This window comes from Podarcis liolepis, assembly GCF_965112155.1.
Source record: "Podarcis liolepis genome assembly, chromosome: 5".
NCBI lineage: Eukaryota > Metazoa > Chordata > Lepidosauria > Squamata > Lacertidae > Podarcis > Podarcis liolepis.
Window position 1 is genome coordinate 61,195,724 of NC_139556.1, and position 19,723 is coordinate 61,215,446.

At 44.4% G+C, this 19,723-nt stretch overlaps 1 protein-coding gene across 4 annotated transcripts; it reads right to left on the reverse strand.

Moving 5' to 3' along the window:
* Positions 1 to 353: 353 nt before the first annotated feature.
* On the reverse strand, positions 354 to 19,680 carry ARHGAP19 (Rho GTPase activating protein 19). 4 transcript variants are annotated; one of them, XM_083505353.1, is made up of 13 exons: positions 19,531 to 19,602; positions 13,732 to 13,935; positions 12,979 to 13,076; positions 11,086 to 11,342; positions 7,985 to 8,065; positions 7,449 to 7,658; positions 6,922 to 7,148; positions 6,690 to 6,776; positions 5,918 to 5,983; positions 5,254 to 5,445; positions 5,017 to 5,115; positions 4,677 to 4,787; positions 354 to 2,345 (listed from the first exon to the last, which is right to left on the reverse strand). In XM_083505353.1, exons 3-13 carry the CDS (start codon positions 13,005 to 13,007, stop codon positions 2,289 to 2,291), a joined length of 1,416 nt encoding a protein of 471 aa, XP_083361479.1. In that variant the 5' UTR covers positions 13,008 to 13,076; positions 13,732 to 13,935; positions 19,531 to 19,602; the 3' UTR covers positions 354 to 2,288. The 4 variants fall into 4 exon arrangements, with proteins under 4 accessions (XP_083361479.1, XP_083361481.1, XP_083361478.1 ...); XM_083505355.1 differs by lacking the exon at positions 12,979 to 13,076; XM_083505352.1 differs by lacking the exons at positions 12,979 to 13,076; positions 13,732 to 13,935 and having other exon boundaries at positions 19,531 to 19,680.
* Between the last annotated feature and the right edge of the window lie 43 nt (positions 19,681 to 19,723).

Consider the following 19,723-nt stretch of genomic DNA (forward strand, 5'->3'; position numbering starts at 1 on the left):
ATAAAAAATAAAATTAGCCAAGAGTCTGTTAAGAAGGCACCAATAACCACCAGTATTTAATGTGGGATTTTCACATTAACAGAGGGCAATACACCACAAGAAACAACATATTATTTTACTTACATTACTACATTGCATAAATAAGTAAAGGTTGTCCACATAAGGATAAGTTAAGAGAACAGTAAAACATGAAAAACAATGGGGGCAGTCAGAGAACCTGCACAAGCAACACTGACACAACAATGGGGGCAGTCCTGCTTTCACTTACAATACCGCTAAGATTTGAATGACCCAAGCTTAAGATCTAGAGTAGTCGAAACTGGTTTTGCCCACTATGATTGCTTCCCCTGACATTTTCTGGGGCATTTTTCAGTCTTGCCTATGACCTCCCAAGTGTTAGCAGCTTTCTACTTCTTTGGCTGAAGCTACATACCAGCTTGGGGGTTGGGGAGATGAGGAACATAGAAGCAGCTAACCTGTTAGTCTCCAGGTGTGGTTGGACCCCAAACTCTTTATCAGCTCCAGACCATATGGCTACTTGTTGTGGGTGACAAGAGGTCGAGTTGAACACCTGGAAGGCCACAGGTTCCCCATACCTGCTTTAACAGGGGTGTATACATCTCTACACATCAGAAGACCATTTGACAGGGTCCCTGACACAGATTTCCGACATTCTTTTTAGAATAATAAAAGGAAGCTCAATCCTCGCATATTTAGGAAATTCAAATATACAGTGCCTTTGCAAAAGCCTTTGAGCCAAATCTCTCTGAGACTAAGACAGAAGCCAGTTATCAGGAATAGTAAGTGGCCCTCCAGATGTCGTTCACCTCAGCCACATTAGCTGGGGCTGGCGACAGTGTACAGGTAATAGGTGGGAGTTTTAATAGGTGTTTTGTCCAACACAACTTGGAGGTCCACAGGTTCACCACCCCTGACCCAGACAAGACACTTGTTCCTTTAGGTACAGGGGAAAGCTTAGCAAATACAGAGCTGTAAATAGCAGTATTGCTATAGCATTGCACCACCCTCCCACCTGCCCTCTTCTCGTTGATGGAAGGAAACAGGAACATTTCTTTTATTCATCTTGACAGCCTCTCCTCCTTTCCAGGGAGCAAGTCAGTTAGCCTTCTGTATCTGCAAGTTCCTCTCTTTCAGTGCATTTTCAGCAGATTGTTAGTCATTAAACTGTCAGCCCCCTGTCCTGCCTGAGCAACGTACATCAGAGCCTGGGCCACAGACAATGGGAATGTGACAGGTAGGGGGCAGTGAAACAGACTCCATCAGGCAGAGCCTCAGCCAAAACGCTGTCTTGGCAATCAGCGCTGATGGAAGAATAATCATAGCAGGCGGAAGGCAAGTGTCTGTGGCAACAGAACTGGCAGCCTTTTGAGGGGAGAAAGATGTAATCACATTGCAGGTGATTCACCAGACATGCTAGAATTCAGCCAAGGAGCCCTTGGGCTCTATTTTTTTAAAGGGGCAGTTTTCAGAAATTATTTCCTGCTACCGCTGCTCTTAAATGAGGGATATTGCTGGACTACAACTCCCAATCATCCCCAAGAATAGGGCATGGTGGCTGAGCTAACTGGAGACTCCAACAACATCTGGAGTGCCACAGGCTCCCCGCATCCCTGGTTTAAGATGTCTAAGTTCAGATACATCCGACACTGGGATTTGTGACAGATGAGCCACCGGCCTGAGGGAGATCCCTGCAATCTGGGAGAGGCAGCTAAGAGCACAGCTACTTCTCAAATCCCATCAGTAACCACAACAGAGAGACTTCCATACAAAGAGAGGCCGAGATGAGCCTAGCTGCCAAGGGGATCTGAAAGCTTGACTCTACTGTGGATGCTAATGGGAATTGCAGGGGTAAAAGAAACAGTGTGCGTACACACTAAAAGCCAAAATCAAAAAACAAACAAACAAACACCAGCCACAAAACAGGACAGTGTAAGCCAAGTCCCAAAGAACTGTTAGAAAGATGGACAGCTGAGAGAACAAGGCATACAAAGCAACCTCTCCAAAGAGAAGCTATACTGCAGATACTGTCCAGTCCATTCTCAGGCTAGACAAGTGGTTGAATAGTGGTTTCCTCATGTTCAGTGGAAGAGTCTGTTATTCTGGCAGACACACAGTTGTAGGCCAGGCTCCAATAAGTGAGGTTAGAGGGATAAGCGAGTCCTGACTCACAGCTTGGGAGTAGCAGGCATTATCCACAGAGCTGCAAGTCTTTGCTGTTTGTAGATATATATTGATATAGAGAGAGAGACCGACCATTGAGTGGATCTTCAAATGGAAGACTCCTTTGTCGAGGAACCATGGAATCGAGTATATTTACGGGAGTCCTGTACCAGAAGGAGAATAATTAGTACATTTGTACTGAGCTGTGCTTGCAAGCATTAGGAAAGGATAGGAAGCCACGGACACATTTCACCACATTACACCTCTACTTCCTGTTGAGAAGACCAGATTTAAGGCTAAGGACCATTTTAACCCACTCTTCTAGCTTGGTTGCTTCTCTGCACATCTTCCTTTCATTCACGGATGCTGCCAACAAAAATAGCCTACTCAAGGCAGTTTGAGGACTAACATGAACACTTTAAATCTATTCACTAGTTTTATCTGTCAGATAAAAATTAACCACCCTGACAGCAGCTTCTTGGTCAATTCTTGGCAATGAGTTTAGGCATCAAGCTATAGACACACATCACACACTTCAAAAGAATCTTTGCAGCCTCTGTGGTACAATAGGTCAATGTGTCTGGATGTTAACCAGAGGTTGATGGTTCAGGCCCACCCAGGGGTGGCTGCAGGCAGGATGCCTGCATTGCATGGAGCTGGACCAGATGACCCTTGGGATTCCTTCCCACTCTACAATTCTATGATTCTATTATTCCAAAAGGCAGTTCTGTAAGTCCATAGGCTTCATACCAAAAAGGAGAACATGAGATTGCAAGCTGCTGCTGCTTATACATGGTAATGTATACATACAGAATTGAACTCCCCTTTCCTGTCCTCAGGGGACCTAAGACTTGCCATTGATGGCTGGAGAGGAAGCAAGTTTCTGTAACTAGGGAAGATGAGAAAACTCTAACCTCTGAACCTTGCTGTCACTCTCTAAGATAGGATGGTTCAGTTGCCAGCAACTGGCCTGCCTAAATTCAAGTCAACTTCTAACATGATCTTACTCATGCTGCATAGATTTACTAGCCTGCTGTGTCACACACTTGTCTGCCAAACGTCTGGAAATTAAGCTGCTCCAGAAAAAAATATGGAGCCTTAATTCAGAAGGAAGGAGCATCCAAATGCAAAAATGGCCATCAGCCAATAGGAGCAGAGGCATCAAGTTCAATTCCCCAGATTTGGAAAGGAAAGAAACAGCCTTTTGTTACACTGGGAAAGAAAGAGTTCAACTACCTAAGAGCAGCAGGGCAGATGGGCTTAGGGCTTACTCCTACACTGGATCAGGGGTTACAAGATTCAGTGGAAACCCTGCGGCACTGGAAGAATGCCACATGTGTCACTGCCACAACAGATATGCTGGCAGAACGCTCAGCCAGTGACATACGTATCTGGAAAGCATCACAGCTATGGGCAACAGAGACAAGCAGCACTTATGCTGGATCCCGTACCCCTTCAATACACATCCATGTCACCATCAACAGTACATCTTTATACCAAACATGGCACAGAAAATTTCCCTTCCAGTTGCTCCTCTGTAGGGTTGGCCACTCAGCACAAAGCCTCTGCTGGGATGATTGGTCAGTAACCATGTACATGCCTCTTTATCTTTTCAGATCCACTCTATCAGGTGCCATTCAATAACAAAACATCAATGTTCCATAAGTGTTGAATCAGGTTCAAGTGGCTTTAGGATGCAACTCTTGGAAGGAGGGTGGGTAGGGAGGTTGGATGTGACTTGGGCTCCCCCACTTCCTGTTTCCTCTGGCTCCACAGATGGGTCACTGAGAATGCACCAGGGGGCTGGGTGTTGCTGCCAGGGGATATGAGGCAGTCAGTGAGGGATGGGATGCTACCCAGAAGGCAGAGGCCATCAGGCACAGGGTGGTTGGGGATTGGTTCTATGGGCTGCCAGGGATCTGAGGCTGGTGTGCAACTATGTGGGGTGGGGTATTTGAGGTGCTGGATCCCTTCCTACAAGGCTTCCTGGGGCCTCTTGGGAGCCGTGCTACTGAGGCTCACATGTTGGGATGCTGTGTATTGAGGAAGCATAGTGGTAGCTAGCATGGCTCCACTCACAAGCCAGCCAGTGTGGTTTGGCTCCTTTGTTTCTGGGCAGTGTGGGAGGTATCATTTCTACCACATTCTGAAACTGGTGGACAATAGCAGTGTTTCCAAGGAAGTTGGCTGGTGTGTCTTCCCTCCATTCCCCACTCATGTCCAGGGCTGAGCAGGTACTGCATTTAGTAGCCATTCCACTCGCATAGCAGTGGCATATTCCAGGCCCCAGCACCAACACAGCTGCTCCATTAGTCATGTGAGTGATGCATCTAGAGCTTTAGGCTTATTCCCAGACTTCCTGTTGTGCTCAGGATAATTTAGGGCGCCACATCAGTGCAGACAGATATGAACTGCAGGCAATAGCTAGCAACAACCCCCTTCATGAACCAACCCCATTATGAGTGCACAGTGATTGTTCTTCCAGCTGGCCTTACCATGCTAACATTCTCCTTGCTGCCGTGCTTCTGCTCTTTCATGCCCGCTGATTCCAAAACTGCATCCTTCCCTTTTTTATCCAAAGACCCTTGACTCCCCAGCACCTTACGCTGTATGAAGAAAAGGAAAACACTGGGATTGTGACTGGGGAATGGAAAGAAAAAGGCAACAGAACAGAATAGGGCTTATTTATAGAAGCCTGAATATGTACACCCCATACCATCAGAAAGCTTATGCATCTGGACAGCAGACAATATGCCCGATATGTACACCAGCGAGAAGTAACTTGAGCAGCACCACTGCAGCCGAAGTTATTGTTAATGGTAGAAAGAGCCATACCTTGATTAAGCCACTGAAGGAACGAGTGCGAGCCCGCTTCTGGGTCCGGGGTGTGGGTACACCTGCCTGAGGAGTGAGAGCTTCAGGGTGCTTCTGAAACTAGAACACACACTTTATAGCATGATTAACTCTGCAGCATTGCCCATCTATCCCAAAGATTGATCCTGGTCCCATTCCAAGCACCAAGCCCCATTTATGCCTCTTTGCTCCAGTCAGTTACCCAAGTCTCCCTTCTACCTGTTGAATGAGCTTCTTTTTCTTGGCAGAGTCTGGCATATTATGAACATGGTGGAAGAGCTCTTTCAGTGCTTCTTCTGTATGTTGCTGTGTGTCTTCTTGGTGGGCAGAGGGATCCACCAGTCCTCGCTTCTTGAATTTCAGAAGCTGGAAGTCTTTGAAATTCCGGGGCACAGGCAAGTCCAAGTCATCCTGCAAAAATTCAAAAGAACACTCTGCACTTCAGGCTGCTTTGTCCAATAGCAACCCACTCCCAATGATAGCTATCTTGCCTTTCATCACACTAATAAAGGTAGTCCGAGCTTCATATCCAGTAGCAAAGTCAGACCTGGGTGAACAGCTGAGGGCCCGATCTTTTCCTCTCTCCCCAAAATATGCATGTGCGATACTAAATGTTGTCCTGTTTTTGGCAGTTAAATGAGAATTTGTTCCGTTCTCTAGAATTTTAGCTTAACTAGAACACATTTTATTAGAGGGGATATGTAGCAGTCCAAGTGGCAAAACTGAGGTCTAATTACATCTTTTCTGCCTTCCTAAGGAATAGATTTCCCCCGAAGAATCCCTTATTGGAAATTCTCTCTCTGTTTTAGTCATCAGTTTGCTAACCTGCTGGTGCCCATGTTGGGTGCTCCCTTTCATAACCAATGTCATGGACTGCTCTTACCTTTGAGGCATGTGTTCTGGAGTCCAAGTAATGCAGCCTTGCACATTCCCGGATATATGAGGGAGCCTTGGAAGGAGAGTGAAACAGAAGGAGTCAGACACAATTAAGCTGAAGTCTCCCTAACTCTGAGGTTCCATCCTATAGCAGTTGCTCCAGGCACTCACCCCACCAGACCAGCAACTTCAACTTTGAATGTAATCTATGCAAAATCTTCTGAAGCGTGCTTCCTTTATAGGTAGGAGGGTCACCCAGGGCAAACATTCATTCCTTTATCATCTCAGATATGTTGTATGCTACCAGATGCTTTAGGAGTCTCACTTTTTGACAATTAAATGTGAACCTGCCTAGTTTTCTAGATATTTTAGCCATTAATAGGGATATTTATTAAGCTAAATGGCAAAGAGGGACAGATGAGGACCCAAAGAGCAGCCTCAGAGGCCATGATAGTAACTGATCAGGAAAGGGGCACTGTCTGGTTAAGCCAGAGTTTGGCACGGTAACTACAAGGACACTCACATGTGCAGGATATCTTGCCATTTAGAATAGGAGGCCTTGTTTTCACATATCAGTGCCACTTGTGATCTACCCAGCAAAGGGAGCAGGCACAGTACACAGCACCTCCAAGGAAGTAATAGATAAAAAGATGTCAGGCTTGACAGTGTCAGGACTGTGCACATAACATATTTTCCCCCAGGAGGGGACAGCCTGAGACATTTGCTAAGTAGATACTGAAAGAGAGATAGAGATTGTCCCTTCCTTTTGAAGCACCTACCTTGAAGAGCTTCTGTGAGTGCTTGATCATAAAAGCCATCCCGTTATTTAGCTTGGGAATGTTTTCCTGTAGGTCACTAGCAGTCACCTGGCAATAGTGGGAAACACCAAAGCAGAATCGTTAGGAGACTGTAGGTAAGATACACTCCCTGGTAGAGGTAGGTTTATTTTCAGAATAACTCCTTCCCAGCCTGGTTTTTTGTACTGCTGCCTAAAAATCTAACACCACTTACATTTCGAGGCCACAAAATGTGAGGTGAAAACATAAGAGCTAAGTTATGAGCTGACATCTTGTTTCTGTCCTGCTTTTTGGCTGTCTGATAAAGCAGATCCAACAGCAATTTGAGCAGGTTGCGATTGGGGGCTGGCAGGATCAAGAAGAGGAGCTGCAGTGCTTCAATCTGACGCTGCTTATCGGGTATGTTGGTCTTGTTGCCCTTGTCATCAAACTGCATCAGATCTATTAACAGGAAAACATCTCAAGAAACTTCAGTTGCACACACATTTCAGGAAACTATACACTATTTTATCAACTGCCCATTCCCAACTTGCCATCACACTCCTTTGCACTCTTTTCCTCAGCATAAATCAGAAATCCCAAAGGTTTCATGCTTATATATTCCTATTATGACATGGGCAGAGAAAGCAGGCCTTTCTCTGATCCTAACCCAACAGCTTTATCACTGAACAAGGCAAACCCCAAATTATTGATGCTAACATCCTGTGGGCTGGTTCCCACTTCCCTCCAAGGCTGACTCACCTGAAATTTTGAGGTGTGCATGGAAATGTTTATGGGTCAACAAAGGCTCTGGTAATTCTCCCAAGAACATCTTCAGCAGAGTGGCCACATCATTGGAGTGAAACTCCCCTGAATCCAAGTCAATTTCTGTCCCACTGTTTAAGGCTTCTTTCAGGTTCTGCTGCCTGGTACTGTTTCCTGGCACTCGGAACAAGCCTTCCACCCGCAAATCTGCACCATGAGAAGAAAGACAAAAGGGGTATTAAGAATATGTTAGATAAAATGTTGTCCTCTTCTAATATATTGACAAAGCTTCTTAACCTTTTATACTTTCCTTTTCTTCCTGCCACATTATCTGAACATCCTACAGAGGTCTAGTACAAAAAAAAATCACTAAACATTTGATATGGGGGGGGGGGCGGCAGGAAAAGGTTAGTGTCTAGAATCACATAGCTCCTAGGACTTCCTCAGCTCAGCAGTGAGTTAAATCTGTGCCCCCAGACCAGTCCACTATCCTTGACTAAACAAAGATAGAAAGGAAACCACAAACCACTTACTCTTATGCAGATATTCTATCAGTTGAGATATTTGAGCAATACCTTCTTCAGTCAGTGGAGCTCCAAAAACCACCCCTTTCTCTAGAGATGAAAAGGAGGAGATAATGAGTAGCCAACATCATCAACTGCTGTGAGACCCAGAAATGTGCAAGCATTTCCATACTATAATTAAAAAGCCCCGGTTCACTGTGTGTTCACTTCGACCCTTTCTCTTGCAAATGCAACTCCTCATCTCCTCAGGTTTTGAAAAAAGCAAACAAAAAACTCTTGCTGGAAAGGAAAGTATGCTGTAAAACAGATACTTGGGTTTTCTAAACTTGGATCTGTTTCAAAATGACCCAAAGGAACAGATTCCACAGAAGGATAGGCAATATATAAAAACTAACTTCCTGGAGCAAACCCAAAGCCCATCTTGACAAGCATTCTGTTTCCAGCAGGCCTAATTGAACATTTCATAGCATGGATGGTCTTCCCTATTTGTCTCCATCATCTGGAATTCATAGGTACACAGCCTCAAGCACATGGAACTCCATTTAGATACCTGTAGGCTGATGTTTCTCTTCTCTCCTCACATGCCCCAAATTCTGTTCAATGTGTTCCCTCACTTCTCTGGAGCAGTTCTGGGGAGAGTGTGGGGAGTACATGGCGGAGGAGGGGTGGGAGGAAGCATTAGCAGAACACTGCCATATACATTTAGCAGCTTTAAAGGGGAATAGAAAAACATGGTAACTTCCAATATGTGATTGACATTAAAGTAAAAATGAATTTTGATACATGGCCACAAAGGGAATCAATTTGCCAGTCCCATGACATTCTTCCTGCGCAAGGAGCTAGACAGGAAGGAACTGGAGGGGTCACCCTCCCACTGGAAGGTAAGAGCTATCTCATTTGAATAATTCTGCCCAGTGGAGCAAGTGGGAGGGACAAGCTATCCAAGGATCCCCTCCCCACTACAGGGAAATACCCCAGAACAGGGTGGCTAACTTTATTTGGCATCGAGGGCTGGACACCCCTTCAAGGGCCACATGACATGTGCGCACATCCAGTTACACACCATGCAAAATTATTGCTCATATCTAAAATCCTTCTTCCACCCAAATCTTTATCATTCACCTTCCAGTAATCTCCTCCAAATTCATCCCTCTTCTCTTCAGCATTATACATCACCCTGCATGTTTCCATCCCCCCAACCCAAAAGTTCTTCGTTCTTTCATTAAGCCTACTCCCTCCCACCCCAATATTCCTAGGGCATAGAACATCTGTAGAAAAACTACATCTTAGATATTTGAGCTGATATTTGTAGTCATATTTAGGCAGGTAAAGGATTGTTCAAGCAATCTCACATTTCATCCTTTAAATGTGACGTTAATTACCTTGTTGCCAGGGCAAGATGGAAACCTTTGTAAGATATATTGCAGTGGAAATAAGGGCTGCATATTTTAATTCAGTTTGGAAGGAGTATGTCCCTAGATGATGATGAAGATGAATAGTAATTAACAATAATAATAATGTGCCACCCATCTGATTGGGTTGCCCCAGCCACTCTGATCGTCTTCCAGCAAAATAAATTTGCCAGAAAAGAAACAAGTAGAAATGCAGGTTGAGAGTCCAAGGCTGGTTGTCTACCAGATCAATAGAAGCTCTTTCTCCCAACTTAAGTGACTGTTTCCTTGTTCAGCATCTCTAAGCAACACCATGGGAACATTGCTCTTAGCAGCTACATAGGTCCAGTTAAGACTTTGAAGAGGAGATACAAATAAGGGTATCTTCAAAGGGAACCGAGACTAAGAGCCAGCTGAAGCCGGAGAGTTTAGCTATAGGAATCCTCTTGCCTGCTAGTAGCACAGAATGACCAGCTGACCAAAGAATTAAACATAAATGTTTTACAAGTATGGGTGGGAGCACAACATTCATCCAAACCTGGCACACCCAAAAGTGTAGGCAGCACAATGGGAGGAAAAGGGTACACCAGTTGGCAGCTGAACTAGTGATTGCTTTTCTAGGTAAGATATAAGGCATAGACTACACTGCTCAGACTATTTGCTCATCTAGATCAGAGAAGACTATTTGTCTGGCTGGCAGCAGCTGTCTAGGATCTCAGGCAAACATTTTTCACATTAGTTTTAACTGTAGATGCCAGGGATTATATGTGGAACCTTCCAAATGCAAAGCGCATGCTCTGTCACCAAGCTAAGGTCTCTCCCCAGCTCTCCTATTCCAGATGAGACAAGAGGCACAGTCCGTTACTATTGCAGCTGTAAAAGTGGATCTCATGTTGTGGGCAGGCATCTTTGCACAGCACACCCTCCTCACTCTCTGCTGCTTTCCACCTCCTCTTCCCACCCTCCATAGGAGCACACACCCATGCAGTTTTTCCCTTTCTGTTTCGGGACTTTTTTTTTAACCTGCTTAAAAAAAAATAAAGATGCATATACTACCTTCCAGCATGGGTGGCACCATTATGGCTGCCGAAACAAGAGCTTTGTCCTCCATAAGAATGGAATTGAAAAGGATGATAAAGAAAACCATGGGTGGAGAACCTGTGGCCTTCCAAATATTGATGACTACAATTCCCATCATCCCTGATCATCACTGGCCATGCTGGCTGGGACTGATGCGACTTTGAGTCCAGCAGCATCTTAGGGCCACAGGTTTCCCACCCCTTGTGTAAATCAAGTATTTAAATAAACATTGTCATTGTCTTACAGGCAATGACTGATTTAGCAGTGTCCGAATGATGCATGATCACGCACACAGCACCAAACCCAGAAGTAGCCCTGAAGCATCATAAAGATTTCCTGAAAAAGGGAAGAACGGGGGTGGAACAGAGTGGGAGTAGAATGGGCTTACGCACGCTACGCAAACACGCGCAGGGGTCCAGAACTGAACCCCCATGTAAAATGAGAATTGCCTGTACTGCCCTTCTTATTTTCTTTTAATAAGGGGCTGATCTGCACTGTACTTGGACCAGAAAAGTTTTCACATACTTCCTTGGAGTTGTTGCCACATATGTGGGACACTTAGCAGAGGCTGTACCCAGGATACCAGGACTTAACATAAAAAAATTAAGGGAAAAATCTTAGCCAACACATCAGGCTCACCTTTGCGTTTCAGAGACATCAGGGAACGGAAAAACCCTGAGGATGTGCCAGGCAACTGGGGGTCCTCCTGTCCCATCAGCTGGGCTAGCTCTGCTCCAGGCAGGTCAATCAGCCGGGTGATGTTACTGACCACAAGCTCTGTGAATGCCTCAGGTTTCTCATGTCGCAGCTTCTCCACAAAGAAGTCTGGATTGAAGATGATCTGATGCCGTTGAAGGGAGGAGTCATTGCAGATAACTAAACTGCAAATGGCATCACTAGGGAGAGAAACAAAGATACATTACTTTGGGAGACATACCTGAACACAAACTAAAATACTCAGCTACGCAGGAGCCACCTGCAGATCTGGGGTAGGGAAACTATTTCAGCCCGAGGACAGCATTCCCTCATGGACCGTCTTCCTGGGAGCCACATACCAGTGGAGGGTAGAGCCAGAGGCAGGTATGTGACTTTTTATACAGTAAGGTACAACCACCACATAAAGGTTTCTAAAACACACACACAAAGCTCTGCAGCAAGGCAATAAAGTGATATTACAATAATTAAGAATAGATTCAACCTAGATAAAAGCACTTGAGGATGCAGGGCTGATGACGGGCTTTGGCCGTCCTGAGAGCTGAATAGAGAGGCTTGGAGGGCCACATTTGGTCCCCTGAGGCTTCTTATCCTTGCTGTAGATACCAGCACAACTTGCTGTAGATACCAGCACAACATGTATAAATCAAGTCAGGTGGGGCTGACCAAATAGCACATCATTTAGCAATCAACCAAGTACAACCTGCATATTCCTTCAGCATGGTCTCTGTTTGAGGGATGCACTCACCTGTCATATTACACATCTGACCCTACATATGGCAAGACCTTATAACTGGCCAAAGTTTGGTATTAAGATCCTAATCAAAATACTTAACAAAAAGACCAACAATTTAACTTACACTGCAAATTACTAAGCCTGTATGAAAATAATCTAGAACAGATTTGAGGTAGAAATTGCATCATCTTCTGAGACGTGACATTCTGTGCCAGGTTTATCTCTATGCAAAGAGAGCAAATTCCTGTTTTATGAGGGGGTTCAATTGGACTCACAAATATAATTATCTGTTTTCTTGGAGGTGAAGTATTATGAAAAATTTGTTGCAAGTCAAACATTTAAAGACACACAGGAAGAAAGGCTGTCACATGAATTTAACCAAATTATCTCTTATGCACTTGAATGCCGTGATGCAGTGGGATATTTTTATGAAGATTACCTGAAAGCCACCCCCTGTAGGTAATACCCTGCTGCAGTGCCAGCCTAGGGGTGAGTTGTAACTGGACAGTAGGTTCTGAATAATTGGAGCAATTAAGTTGGCAAAATCACTCCAAAAGCAGCAAAGCATGGAGAAGTACTGCTTTCTCCAATCACTTGGTGAGTTGGCTGCCAAGTGCAGTCTGATTCCAGTGCTGCTCGGTAGACTTCCCTGCAGTTTGACGTGCTTAACAAGCCGAGGACAAGATGGAGCAGTTCAGCTCAAGCAGCTGGGAATGATTGTCGATTGACCTCCCACTTGCAGCACATTCTGCTGTCTTATACATGTCAGCCCAGGCCAGCTCCACCACTAAGTACGTTTTGTCCAAAATACATTGTAATCTAATTAGATCCAACTTCTCTCTACTTGCTTAATGCAGTAGTGTCTTCACCCAAGAAAACTGATCGTTCCACAGAATAGCTATGCCAGTTATTCACCCTTCCCTCCCCAGTGTCTCAGTCATGATCTAGATATTAAAGAAAATCCACTGAACTAAATTTGACTGTCATTCATGCAATACCTATTTGTGGGGTTTCAAATCTAAACTTCTAGGAAATCTGATAGCCCCTATTACTTAATAAACACAGAAAGTCAGATTGCTTACACAAGTGCAGAAAGCTTCTGATGAGGCATTGGGAAGCAGAGACACAGCGAGAACTTGCTCCTTGTTCTCAGAAACAGATCTGCCTGCTCCAGCACAGCCTATGCAAATTCCATGCACACTAAACAACACAAAGACTCATTTATTAGCCCTCTTGGCACAAATGCATCAACCTTGATATGGAGCCAAAGCAGAACTCAGGCTAACCAACTTCTTCTCCACTTTTCCTACCCCACAGAAAGTGACAGATGGAACGCTAGGCATGTCACCTGAATCAGACTTGAACACTGAATGGAGAGAAGTGTCCTTGTCATATTCATTGACAGACTCTGCCCATGATTTTAAACAATTACTTTTAAGATTTCTTCAATTTTAAGCAAACCCTTACAATAGTTTAGACATCGTAGTTGAAAATAGCTCTTGGACTCATGCTGGTACATTCCCCTCATTCATGTCCAGTATATTATGTGTATATGCATGGTGTGTGCGCGCGCGTGCGTATTCACACAATATATAAACTCTCATCTCTACTGACTTTTCTTCCACATATTCTGCATAAAATTCTTGTCTTTGCCTTAGTACCTTCATGACTGTGCCCTACCTACCCTACCTGGTGGATCTGATGTCACTCACTGCTGGAGACTTCCAAAAGCTTGCAACCTTAGCACTTAACCCCAATTTTTTTTACTTCTTCCATTGACTTCACCATTCCCAGTTACTAGAAACCTTTCATGCATCATCTCCATCTAGACTTACCACATTTCTACTTTTCTTTATGCAGACCTTTGGTTGAGTGGATATCCTCCCTCCTCTTCAATTACTATCCTGGGCTGTTGTTTTGTCAATTGCATTACTGATGAATTTTGTGGTTATATTTTTTTAGGTTTTAATTCAATTGTACTCTTTTAGTTGTGATATTTTTCTAACCTGCCCTGGTTAGAAGGGCTGGTGAAAGGCTGGCTACAAGTAAAATAACAAAATAATTAATAAAAAGAAATCTTTTAAAAATCTCCCCTTTTCATGTTTTTCATTCCCCAGTGTGTAACTACATTGCATAAGATCGTGGGGCAGCCTGCCTCCATCATTTGTTGTCTCCCCCACCCAATTTATTTTTAAATTTTATTTTAGGTACTCTCAAAAACCTAACAATCAAAAGAAAACAATACCATAAATAATTAGAGGTTACATTCCATCTCTTCTTGTTGCCTTTTTCTCATATGAAACCAGCCTGAAGGATCTTTTGAGTATAGCTTTCCCCTTGTTTTAATTCTTTAATCCCCCATGCATTTGGGGCATACTGTAACAAAGAAATGGGCTTGCAGTCCATTTATTGTCTTGCCCGGACAACTAAAATCCAACCCAATTTTATGATTAGAGACCTCACAGTTGGAAACAGCTCTAAACCCCCTTATTCCGTGCTACATTTTACTGGGCTTTGTAATTTTGAAAGGTCACTTTATCAGCAACACTCCCCCGCACAAAAATATGCCTGCCTATTATTAACGCTAATGAAATGGAAATGCGAGACAGTACATACAATCAGAACCCTTCTCACAGCCCAGTCCTGCACAATAGAAAAAGCCCTGTACTGCAGCCATGTTAAAGCAGGAGGAGGATGTGCACAGCCCACTCCCCCAGTTTGCATAATATTAGAAAAGAGCAGCTACTGGTGTGGGCAGGGGGAGCAATCTTGTTTGCTTTGCAGCTTGGATTCTCTGCTTTTATCACCATAGTATTACACCATAGTATTACAATCACCAGTGCAATAACCTTCAGTGTTACTGCTTTACCCCCTCTCTATTCTTTGCGTCCAATTAGAAAGTGGGTGTCCAGGAGAAGGAAGAAAAGATTATTTCGTTTTTGTGACCAAGGTTGAAGAAAAACCAAATTAGCAAGGGCAATGTTTTGCTCATGAATGGGTTGGGGCGGGGGGGAAGGATGAGTGACAATGACATGAATGAGAAGACTTTTGTGAATGGAATAAAATCCTCAAGGACTTTGATCTAGTGCCATAGCAAAACAAAGGGGAGCTGGGTTCAATAGAAAGACAGACTTATGGAATTATGTGATCGCTTTTATTGAAGCAACATCTAGGCATCTTATAGTAGCATATAATATTTTTTCAGTCATACACAAGGCTGAGCCTCTGACAGCTTCCAGAACTTTTAACTTGGTGGTTAGGACCCTATGCTTAAGTACCTAATACTTGGAGCTGAAATATCTGAAGAGCACCTCTAGTACGTACTGACTCGCCTGGGTGTTAAGGTCTGCAGTGTAGATCCTACAGGTGGTTTGGGCCATGACAGAGGGTGGGAGGGCCTTCTTTGATGTGGCCCCCAGCTTGTGCAATGCTTTTCCTCTAAGATGCATCTGGTCGTATTATTGTAACTACATTGTCAGTGAGTCAAGACACACTTCTTTGCATAGGTCTTTGGGGGTACAGGATTAGTAAAGAATATGAATTCCACTGCAGTGCTGTTACTGATGTTGCTTGCTTTGATATGCTTCAATTTATGGCAAGGCATGTTACTTGTATGTAATTCAACCTGGGATTACAGGGTGGTGTAGGCTATAAAATACATATAAATAAATATAAATAAGGTGAAGAACACCCACATGCATTCGAGGTAAGGCCACAGTAAAAGTTGATTGTTCAGTCACGGCAGGTACAGAGAGATATTAATAAGTAAAGGTAAAGGGACCCCGACTATTAGGTCCAGTCGTTACCGACTCTGGGGTTGCAGCGCTCATCTCGCTTTATTGGCCGAGGGAGCCAGCGTACAGCTTCCGGGTTATGTGGACAGCATGACTAAGCCGCTTCTGGTGAACCAGAACAGCGCACGGAAACACCGTTTACCTTCCCGCCGGAGTGGTACCTATTTATCTACTTGCACTTTGACGTGCTTTCGAACTGCTAGGTTGGCAGGAATTAATAAGTAGAACAGTTAATTTAACTATAAAAGATATTGCAAGGAGCAATTGGCCTCAGGGGGGAAATATTGATAAGAATTGATTAAGCACAGAACTGTGTCTGCTTAACATATAAAATATTGACAAACTGTAATCTGTGGTTTGAACCATGGTATATTTGTATCAGTGCTAGGATACTTATGCTATCATCAGCTACTGTTTGGAGAATGAGAAGCTAATAATTATTACTGTTCATACTTTTTGCATTTCATTTTCCTCTGATTTTAATCCTCACCAATCATGTGTACATATACTTGCAATTCGGGATAACACTTCATGCATCTGAAGGATTGCAGCCCTTTAAGGTTATGCCATAAAATAAGTGTTAAGAAAACTTTCCTCCTGTAATCGCCAACTTCCAGAGGGTCAATATCAGAGCCTTGCAGCACCATAAAACTATTTCAAGGAATAAAGGCATTAAAAGTGATTGCAAAGAAAGGCCTTTTAACAATGAAAGGTGGTCAGAAAATAAACAATGGAGGAACCAACTGCTTAATAAAACATGCCTGTTGTGGAGAAATGAATACTGAGCATTCATTTTGGCATTTCTTACAAACAGAGCCATAGTCATGCTGTCTGTATCAAAGCTAATGGATGACTTTGAAGATTACATTGTAAGATCAAATATAATTGCTCCAACTGCAGCTCCTAAAAAAAGAACTGGTGCTCCCTGAAAAATACAGCAGAAAATAAACTATTAACTCTACAGCAGACTTGCATCAAGCTTGAGCAAAGAAGCCATTTAACCTACAGGATGCGAAGAATAAACATGCTGAAGCCCTGAAAAAAAATCATAGAATCATAGAGTTGGAAGAGACCACAAGGGCCATCGAGTCCAACCCCCTGCCAAGCAGGAAACAAATCAAATGGTCACAAAGCAAGGAGGATGTTTCTAGAATAGAAATTTTATTTTATTAATAATAATAAATTTTATTTATATCCCGCCCTCCCCAGCCGAAGCCGGGCTCAGGGCGGCTAACAACAATAAAACAGTACAACAGTACAACACAACACTCTAATATCATTCATTATAAAATTAATTCAAATCAAACCAATGGCAGCCATTGGGCTGGAGCTCCGTGAAGATTGCCGAAGGAGGGAGTCAGGCTGTGCCCTGGCCAAAGGCCTGGTGGAACAGCTCTGTCTTGCAGGCCCTGCGGAAAGATGTCAAGTCCCGCAGGGCCCTAGGCTCTTGTGACAGAGTGTTCCACCAGATTGGAGCCACAGCCGAAAAAGCCCTGGCTCTAGTTGAACCCAGCCTAACCTCTCTGTGGCCTGGGACCTTCAAGATGTTTTTATTTGAAGACCGTAAGTTTCTCTGTGGGACATACCAGGAGAGGCGGTCCCGTAGGTACGAGGGTCCTAGGCCGTATAGGGCTTTAAAGGTTAAAACCAGCACCTTAAACCTGATCCTGTACTCCACCGGGAGCCAGTGCAGCTGGTATAGCACCAGGTGAATGTGATCTCGCAGCGAGGACCCCGTAAGGAGTCTCGCTGCAGCATTCTGCACCCGCTGGAGTTTCTGGGTCAGTCTCAAGGGCAGCCCCACGTAGAGCGAGTTACAATAATCCAGTCTGAAGGTGACCGTCGCGTGGATCACAGTGGCTAGGTCAGGGCGAGAGAGGTAAGGAGCCAACTGCTTAGCTTGGTGGAGATGGAAAAATGCCATTATTACACAAGGAACTTACCACCTTTCTTCTAGTAGTGGCACAACTATTCATAGCAATAAAACCATATAAAAAACTGCAAAGAACTTGATCATCTACACATCACACAATGGAAACAGAATATGTGGACACTTGCTTTATCTGAGAAACTAACTAAGAGAGTACACGACCTGAATGATGCAACCAATATTTTGTTGCGATATGGCATCCCATTATAAAATATTCAACTAAATGCCCTGATGACTGACACCCACCAATTATGCATATAGATTTATGGGAAAATTTGACACCTTAGTATTCTATTCTAGGGGAGTAGGGAACCAATTGTTTTGAAAATGTCTTCTGGAAAATTAAAAAAATGTATTTAAAAAAAATAAATTATTCTGACTTGTTTCTTGCATAGTGTTGAAATGTATTGTTCCAATAATGGTTGAAGTAGCAACGGTTGTATTAACCCGTTAACACATTGCATTCATTTCTTGATATATTTACATCCCACATTTTCTGCAAGGAGCTAAAGATGGCATACATACTTCTTCCTCTCCCCATTTTATCCTCACAACAAGCCTATGAGTAGGTTAGTGCTGAGAGAGGTTGACTGGCCCACAGTCACCCAGTGAGTCAAGCAGAGATATGAAGCCTGGTCTCCCAGATTCTAGTCCTACACTGACCAGTACACCACATTAGCTCTGTATGAACACTATTCCTTTGAAATTAGGGCAGAAAACCACACTTTGTACTTTAGGTGGGCACACTGGCACGTGGAAAGACAGTGTGGCATAGTGGCTAGTGCCAGACTAGAAGCTAGGAAACCAAGGGTTCAATTCCTCACTCGGCCATTAAGCTCTCTGGGAGACATTGGTCCAGTCACTGTGTTTCAGCACTAACCTACTTATGGGCTTCTTGTGAGGATAAAATGAGGAAGGGGAAGAACCGTGTACATCACCCTGAGCTCCTTGGAGAAAAAACTGGTACTGTATATAAATGCAATAAATAAAATAAATATCTAGAAGAACCACATGTCAACTAGACTGGAACTTTTACATCTTCTGTATCTCTCCTTCATCCCATCCCACAACCACCCCAAAACCTTTCCCAGTCCCGAATCACTAGGATTTCCCTTCATAAGAACATAAGACGAGCCCACTGGATCTAGTCCAGCAACCTGTTCTCACAGTGGGAAAGCACTGTGAGCCTACTCTCCCCTCCTGAGGTTTCCAGCAACTGCTGTTTGGAACCCTTGCTGCCTCCAACTGTGGAGGTATTGCACAGCCACATCATGGCTGGCAGTCATTGACAGCTCTCTCCACCATGAATTTGTCTAATCCTCTTTTCGAGCCGTCCAGGTTAGGGCCTATCACTGCCGCCTGGCAAGGCGAGTTCCATAATTTGACCAATTATGACCTCGTCTTTCATCTGTCCTAAATCTTCCAACATTCAGCTATATTGGATGCCCACGCGTCCTAGTGTTATGAGAGAGGGAGAAAACCTTCCTCTATCTATTATGCCACGCGTAATGTTATCAGATTCTTCTGTCATGTCGCCCCTTACTCACTCCCGTCTCTGCTCCACCCCAGACTTCCTCCTCGCCCAGGCGCGTCTAGAGGGAGAAGGGAGATCCGCCCCCCTTGCTCTCCTCAGCCCCTGGGCAAAAAGCAAGAGCAGAAGGGATGGGCTTCAGAGCATTGCACCTCCGCTCTATGAAACAGCTTGCCCTAGAGGCAGGACCACAGGCCCCACGTCCCAAGGCCCCACAAATGCTTGAGGCACCACAGCGAAAGCCTCGTATACCCTATGCCTTGTTTCTGTCTCAACCCCGCCCTCACCTGACCCACTTCAGCTTCTCAAAGACTTCTGGCCACGCTACCTCGGCCCGCCCGGCGGACAGGCCGGCCGGCCGGCCGACCGACCTACCTACCTGCCCGCTCGTTTCTCTCCTCCTCTCCCCTTCAGAGCCGCCGCCGCCGCCATCTCATATCTGCCGCCTTGCCTTCCGATTGGTCGCTTCAACTGCAAAAGCCTATTGGTCGTTTGCAAAATAGTCCCACCCGCCGCCGCCTCGTGGCCGCGCAGCCATTGGCCTGTTCGAACACGGCAAACGCCTAACGACC

Bases quoted from the DNA above. Each gene is read 5' to 3' on its own strand.
- ARHGAP19 (XM_083505352.1), bottom strand. From the start codon at position 19,583: ATGGCGGCGGCGGCGGCTCTGAAGGGGAGAGGAGGAGAGAAACGAGCG. The intron at 4,788-5,016 runs GTATGGCTCTTT...TTCTTCATACAG, and splicing joins CCTTCAGTGGCTTAATCAAG to CGTAAGGTGCTGGGGAGTCA. The intron at 2,346-4,676 runs GTAAGGCCAGCT...CTTCTGGTACAG, and splicing joins GCAAGGAGAATGTTAGCATG to GACTCCCGTAAATATACTCG.